Genomic DNA, 6,959 nt, shown 5'->3' on the forward strand with positions numbered 1-6,959 from the left:
TTGTGTGGGTGACAGTGCTAATTATAAATTAGCAAATCTTAATCATTCTAATGATTACCATGTATTATGACAACAGTTATCACACTCCGTGCAGCAATACAATCTTGTAAGAAGTATTTCGTTTACGACTGAAGGAACATTTGTAGTCGGAACTATGTTTACATGTCCGCCATGTCTACCCGGACTTATATTAAAGACGAGCGCAAGGATTTTAACAACACGAGCGTTCGCTCAATGATATTGTAGTTTATACCGATTATTTTGTTACGTACTTTCTTAAAAGGTGAGTTGTTTCGGTTGCTCATTTCCCTTTCCTTGCTCTTTAATGCACCTTCATTTTGTAATTACGTTAAGTTGCTAACACGCCAACTATATTACTAAATAACTATGCTTTCCACATTAATTTTAGTGAATCTGGCTATTTCATTTTATTTAACCATTTACCACTTGGACCCCTCCCTATCCAGATTTCGCACAACCTCTATTTAGCTTGTTATACTTAAAATATATATATATATTTAATTACTATTTATTCTTTAGGTATGTGTGTGTTCAGTAGTGTCTGCTCTTTTACTTGTACTTGTCTGCTTCTTACATTTTTATTCCATATGCTGCTCTCTGTGTCCTTTAAATTGCCTCTCGGGGATAAATAAAGCAAGGCTGTATTTTAAGTGGAATACTTGCGTCTGTATCATTCCTGTCAACATTGGGAATAGAAAATTCACTAAGCCGAGCACTAGTGACGCGGGTGTTTATAATTTGCTCGGCCCACCTCCATATTTGCTTGTCACATAGCAGTGAAAATGGCCAGTGTTAATATGGAAGTGCGTGCATTGAGTTGGAAGCTGATGTGTTTTAACCAATGACTATGTCTTCATATGTCCAAGCAGGTCCATCTTTGTGGGAGGTCATGCTCCTGGCGGATCCTGGTCTGTTCATTGGAACGGCGGCCGACCTTAATGACAAGGCGGCGTTGGCGGATGCGTCCGTGACTCACATCCTGTCCGTGGACTCTGTGGACCCTGGAGCTCTTCTGCCTGAGGGTTGTGGCTATTGCAGTAAATGGATCAATGTGCTGGATGAGGCGGCCTCTGACCTCCTGAGCCACATGGACTCCTGCTTCCTGTTTATTCAGGAGGCAGTGGATGGAGGCGGCGCCGCGCTGGTCCACTGGTAAGGTTTAAAGGAAGCAAGTAGATGAGCGTGAACGCGATTCTAGGGTTTTGAAATGATTGTACTTGAGACGTGCTGTGTTTCTTTCAGTCATGCTGGACGTAGTCGCAGTGCCACCATTGTGACTGCTTACCTGATGAAGAGATACCAGCTGGGCTTTGTGGAGGCGTATCAAAGACTGAAAAACGTCAAGCAGGATGTGCAGTAAGCGTGTGTGTGTGTGTGTGGCCACTGCTACATGGCAAGCTATCTGATGGTGGCTGTGCTGCTGTGTTTCAGGGTCAACAGCGGTTTTGAGGAGCAGCTGTGTCTGTACGAGGCCATGCATTGTGAAGTGGACACCTCTAGTCCTTTTTATAAACAATACAGACTGACCAAGATGACTGAGAAATACCCCGGTCAGCACATTCACACACACAAGTACCCTTAGGACGAGTTTTTTCTTCTTCTCAGCTTCTCCTTTGTGTGAACACGCAGAGCTGCAGCATGTCCCCAAGGAGATGTTTGCAGCTGACCCTGCTCTCTCCAGCTCATCTGAATCCTCCTATCGATGCAGGAAGTGCAGGTAAAAAAGCCAGCGTCACAATCTCAAGCCTTCCCTTTTGTCTTCATCTCACCTGTCGTGTGCAGAAGAACTCTGTTCCGCAGCTCCAGTCTTCTCAGTCACCAAGTGGGAGAAGGTGCATCAGCCTTTGCCCACAAGAAGTCCAGCAACCTGACTGGTAGGAAGACCCCCATTGCCCATTACAGTACATGTTCCAAAAGGGATTTCCGGCTCATTTCAAACCTAGCTTAGCCTTATTTATGCATGATCACATATTTTGAAGCTATATCATATGGTTGTTTTGCACTTGAACAGGAAGTTTTAAAGGGGACCTATGATGCTTTTCCCACTTTTCTGACCTATAAATGTAGTTAGAATGTTGAATTCTGGGGTTAAATCATGCCAAAGATTCAGATAATGAGGTTTGCACATTTGGAAGTGAGCCCTGAAAGAAGTTAGGGATGGCTATGAATGCTCGATTTCAGAAGGCATGGTAAAACTGGAGGTCTGTGATGTCACAGATGGCCGGACTTCCTTATATGGGCGTGACTGGAGGGCAGATACGCTCTTGGCTTTCCCTGTTGACGAGGCAAGCGGGAAGCACAAGTCTAAGAAAATACAGCTGGAATAGGTGCAGATTGTGGAAGCGTGGGTTATTGTGTGTGGCTGCTCTATAGGAGTACACAATTCAATGCTGTGGCACCCTGCTTAGTGATTTGTTTCTTCTCTTGTGCTCGGGTGCTGGACAGGTTCATGAAGCGCGTCAACATAAAGCTGCTATGACTGAAATACTCTCTGATCTTTGTACAGGAGGAGTCCAATGTACTTCATACTTTATTCAACCAGTGCAGTGGATGGAACAAGCGCTACTTGGTGTGATGGATGGACAGGTACACACACACACATAGCTACTAGTAGGATGCAGAGCCTTTGTGGCATTCATGGACAGGCAATAAGATCAGGACGCCAGGTTTTGGCCATGAGCGCCCTGGAGGTGTCATGGGCCTCTGAGGTGGGATGCTGAGCAACGACCCGGTGGGCGGGGTGTTTTTTTGTTTTTTTTTTGGTCCCAGGTCAGGATCTCACCACCTTCATAGCTAGTGCTCCATTCCATTTGAGATGTTGCTGAGCATTGCTGTTGGAGTTCCCCTTGAAGTTCTCTCTGCTGTTCCCTCTAGCTGCTATGTCCTAAATGTGGATACAAGCTGGGCTCGTTCCGCTGGTGTGGAGATCAGTGTTCATGTGGTCGCTGGGTCACGCCGTCCTTTCAGCTGCACCGGAACAGAGTGGACGAGATACCGGCTCGTCAGTATCCATTTGGAAAGAAAGAAAAAGAATCCTAGTGGTGTGGATGTGGGCTATCTTCAAACAACTCTTCCAGGGAATGCTTCCGTGCTGAAATAATCACTCAAATATCTCTAAAATGCATAAATCCAATTTCACCACAATCCATAGTCCAAATACACACGCTTCAGTTGAAGTATTAGTATACAGTATTACAATATTAGTGTACAGTGCATTCGGAAACTATTCCCAGCGCTTCATTGTTTCTACATTTGTTTATGTCACTTCTTTGTTCACTTCTTTATTATTTTACTTCGTTTATGGCCTTATTCCAAAATGGATTAAATTTATATTTATCTCCAAAATTCTACACACAACACCCCACAGTGACAATGTGAAAAAAGTTTTTTTTATTGTTGTAAATTTATTACAAATAAAAAATGAATAGTCAATATTTACATAAGTATTCATAGCCTTTGCTGTGAAGCTCCAAATTGAGCTGAAGTACATTTTGTTTCCACTGATCATCCTTGAGATGTTTCAGTAGCTTCATTGGAGTCCACCTGATAACAAAATGGCGTGTAATTAAATGATGGGATGTCTAGATAGATGATAGATACTGTAGCTGTGTATGGATTGTTAGATGTAGAGTACAGCTGTATACATACGTGGAAATACTAGAGATACTGCATATCCCACACGTAGCAGTGCCTGGTGGGTAGCCCCGTGTTGACTGAATGATTCCATTTCTAAAAAGCATGAATTAAAAAAAGCATTTCATATTCAATATTGTTGTACAATTCCATATTGGAATTACTTTAGCTGCTGATGGATGGCATCCTTTTCTTTACAAAACAAGTCAGGCTTTTCACCCCCCCAAAATCTAAATTAAGTCAACTTTGAAGTACTTCAAAATTGAAACGGTGAAGGAATCATATTTATACTTTATGAACTGAACTTTGAAGTAGGTCATGACAACTATACGCAACACTGATCATATCTTCATACTGCTAACTACCGGGGACTCCTCCGTGTGCTAGCCAACAGTCATCGATAGAGGGCAGCATTGAGTCGTCACGCATGGCAGCGCCCTCGAACAAAACAGGAAGAGGGAAAAAAGCAAGATGGCGTTTGAGGGGAAAGACGTGTGGCGTTCATGTCGTGTGTTCTTCATCCATTCCTTCAACAATATGTCGTGGAATAGAGTAAATATCTTCCTCGGGCTAGCTTAGCCTGCTAGCTGCTAACAAAGAGACGCTGGAGTTAACACGTCGCCAATAGATCAAGTGTGAGTGTAAAGTATGCGACTGTTGAAATATTTGTAGAGTTCCATCGATGGCGGAGGACAAGGAGGAGCGACACGGTCAAGTGGACGCTGTTTTTGGGATACATGCAGCAGGTTTGTGTCATTCTCACCATCCGTTTTCTATACCGCTCATCCTCACCAGGGTCGCGGGGGTGCTGGAGCCTATCCCAGCTGTCTTGGGGCGAGAGGCGGGGTACACCCTGGACTGGTGGCCAGCCAATCACAGGGCACAAACAACCATTCACACTCACATTCATACCCATGGACAATTTGGATGAATAGCTATTTTACTATTTTCTTTACCAGCACTTTCTCTCTCCATCTTTGTAGTCGCTTAAAATTGATTGCTTGCCCTCTTTTAAAGGAAAGAAGTTTGGGTACACTGCAACAAATGTTCCTGTTAAATTACAGTACAGGACTGGCAGCTAGAATCGCCAGCTTCAAACTGTTATTTTACGGTGTGCTACTGTGATCGACAACAACAGTATATTACTGTAAAAGTATTACAGTACTGTGCTGTTGAGAGTGTATAAACATGACAGTAATATACTGTCATTTTACAGTTCTCAATGAACAACTTACTACTGTAAAATTACACTAACAATTTTCTCGCTAAATTACAGAGAATTTACAAATAATATAAATCACACAAATGTTTATTTAAACGGGCAGTGTCAACATGAATACTGTTACTGTAAAATAAAATAAGGATAATCAAATAAACTAAAAAACGTTAGATGTCCCAGATAAACAAACTAAATAAATTCTTCAAATTCATGTAAGAGTCGCCAATTAACCTACCATGTTTTTGGAATGGGGGAGAAAACCCACGCATGTGAGGTGAGAACATGCAAACGCCGCACAGAGATGGCCAGGGTGGGATTGAACTCGGGTCTCCTACTCGCGTGGCTCACCTCCAAATGCAACCCTCATTATCTGCTTACTTCCTGTGTCCTGCAGATGTCAGCCAAGGACATCTTGGGCAGAAGGATTGGAGCTCCACGGTGGAGACACGGCCCCCCCATATTAAAGAAGAAGAAGAGGACCCACAGCCCCCCCATATTAAAGAAGAAGAGGAGGATCCACAGCCCCCCCACATTAAAGAAGAAGAGGAGGATCCACAGCCCCCCTACATTAAAGAGGAAGAGGAGGAAGACAGCGTCAGTCAGGGAGAGGGCCCAGTGAAGAGTGAAGATGATGAAGACGAAGGTGAAAGTGAGGACAAGAGAGAAGAAGTGCGGTCTCGAGAAGGCTCACTAGCGGACGGCCTCTTAGCTCCGCTATCAGATAGCGATGACGTGACGTCACCCTCCCCTGACACCGATGACGAGGACGTGAAAGCCGATGGCGCCAACACTCGCTGGAAGTGCTCTCAATGCGGCAAACGACTGAGCAGCAAGTCCAATCTGATCGTACACATGAAGACCCACACCGGAGAGAAACCATTCATGTGCTCAGTTTGCGGTAAAAGATTCTCCCGGAAAGGAAGTTTGACAGTACACACAAGAATCCACACCGGAGAGAAACCTTTTCCCTGTTCAATGTGCGCTATACGTTTTGCAAGAACAGACGAGTTGAAAGTTCACATGAGAATCCACACTGGAGAAAAACCTTTTACCTGCTCTGTGTGTGGAATAAGTTTGGCACGAAACAATGAGTTGAAAATCCACATGAGAAGACACACCGGAGAGAAACCGTTCAGCTGTTCAGTGTGTGGTAAAAGATTTTCACAAAATGTACATTTGAAACAACATACAAGAATCCACACTGGAGAGAAACCTTTTACCTGTTCAGTGTGTGGGATGGGTGTCGCACGGAAAGATGAGTTGAAAATACATATGAGAAGACACACTGGGGAGAAACCTTTCAGCTGTTCCGTGTGTGCTAAAAGATTTTCCCAAAATGCACATTTGAAAACACATAGCAGGATCCACACTGGAGAGAAACCTTTTACCTGCTCGGTGTGCGCCTTAAGTTTTTTACGGAATGAATATTTGAAAAAACACTTGAGGACACACACTGAAGAGAAACCTTTGACCTGCTCTGGCGGTACGTTCACATACAGTGAAATAATGGGACTGCCCCAATAAGAGGTGCCTGCAGCCCCCTTAGCTTGTCTGGAGTGGGCTCCAGCATGGATGGTTTAATGCATGGTTGAAGCTGGTGGATGCTTTATGAACTATAGAGAAACCTCTGGTGTTTTCAGTTGGGTTAAGTTTTTTTGTTCAACGATATGAACGCTGTGAATAAATTCATATAATTGACTAGTCTTTTGTCCTTTTTGGCAGACTGGACAAGAAACGCTATGCTAGCAATCAACAAAGGAATTTTGGGGGGGAGATTGGGAGCAGGCGTTCGCAACTGTTAGCAGGCCCGTTATCTGGTTATTGATCTTGTATTGATCATTGTTTTATATTGTTTACTTTATGTATTCCTCCCAAAAACGCTTGTCCAGCTTTATTCAGATCACGTGTCATTGAAAAGCACTGTCTGCAATTGCTTCCTCCAGCCACCTAGAGGGCGCCAAACATTGGACTTACATCCATTAGCTTGTGAGCTTAGCTTGCTAGCTTACAAAGAAACAACGCAAACGCAAAGAAACGTCCGCTCGATCAAGTGTGAGTGTAAAGTCTTGTCATTGTGTTTAAGGTA

The 6,959-nt window shown here is 43.7% G+C and overlaps 2 protein-coding genes across 4 annotated transcripts; both read left to right on the forward strand.

Annotated features, from left to right (window-relative positions):
• Positions 1-178: 178 nt before the first annotated feature.
• On the forward strand, positions 179-3,062 carry dusp12 (dual specificity phosphatase 12). Of its 3 annotated transcripts, none has more exons than XM_058062156.1 (8): positions 179-283; positions 891-1,173; positions 1,264-1,377; positions 1,453-1,571; positions 1,651-1,738; positions 1,807-1,895; positions 2,528-2,607; positions 2,896-3,062. In XM_058062156.1, exons 2-8 carry the CDS (start codon positions 911-913, stop codon positions 3,058-3,060), a joined length of 918 nt encoding a protein of 305 aa, XP_057918139.1. In that variant the 5' UTR covers positions 179-283; positions 891-910; the 3' UTR covers positions 3,061-3,062. The 3 variants fall into 3 exon arrangements, with proteins under 3 accessions (XP_057918139.1, XP_057918137.1, XP_057918138.1); XM_058062154.1 differs by having other exon boundaries at positions 181-283; positions 1,804-1,895; XM_058062155.1 differs by having other exon boundaries at positions 203-283; positions 888-1,173; positions 1,804-1,895.
• Positions 3,063-4,250: 1,188 nt separating this feature from the next.
• On the forward strand, positions 4,251-6,546 carry LOC131109796 (oocyte zinc finger protein XlCOF6.1-like). The gene is made up of 2 exons (XM_058062151.1): positions 4,251-4,400; positions 5,268-6,546. The coding sequence occupies exons 1-2, from the start codon at positions 4,337-4,339 to the stop codon at positions 6,395-6,397; spliced, it is 1,194 nt and encodes a 397-aa protein (XP_057918134.1). The 5' UTR covers positions 4,251-4,336; the 3' UTR covers positions 6,398-6,546.
• The last annotated feature ends 413 nt before the right edge of the window (positions 6,547-6,959 follow it).

This window comes from Doryrhamphus excisus, chromosome 22 (assembly GCF_030265055.1).
Source record: "Doryrhamphus excisus isolate RoL2022-K1 chromosome 22, RoL_Dexc_1.0, whole genome shotgun sequence".
Lineage (NCBI taxonomy): Eukaryota > Metazoa > Chordata > Actinopteri > Syngnathiformes > Syngnathidae > Doryrhamphus > Doryrhamphus excisus.

Bases quoted from the DNA above. Each gene is read 5' to 3' on its own strand.
- dusp12 (XM_058062154.1), top strand. From the start codon at position 911: ATGCTCCTGGCGGATCCTGGTCTGTTCATTGGAACGGCGGCCGACCTT. The intron at 1,378-1,452 runs GTAAGCGTGTGT...GCTGTGTTTCAG, and splicing joins AACGTCAAGCAGGATGTGCA to GGTCAACAGCGGTTTTGAGG. The intron at 2,608-2,895 runs GTACACACACAC...TGTTCCCTCTAG, and splicing joins TTGGTGTGATGGATGGACAG to CTGCTATGTCCTAAATGTGG.
- LOC131109796 (XM_058062151.1), top strand. From the start codon at position 4,337: ATGGCGGAGGACAAGGAGGAGCGACACGGTCAAGTGGACGCTGTTTTT. The intron at 4,401-5,267 runs GTTTGTGTCATT...TGTGTCCTGCAG, and splicing joins TTTTGGGATACATGCAGCAG to ATGTCAGCCAAGGACATCTT.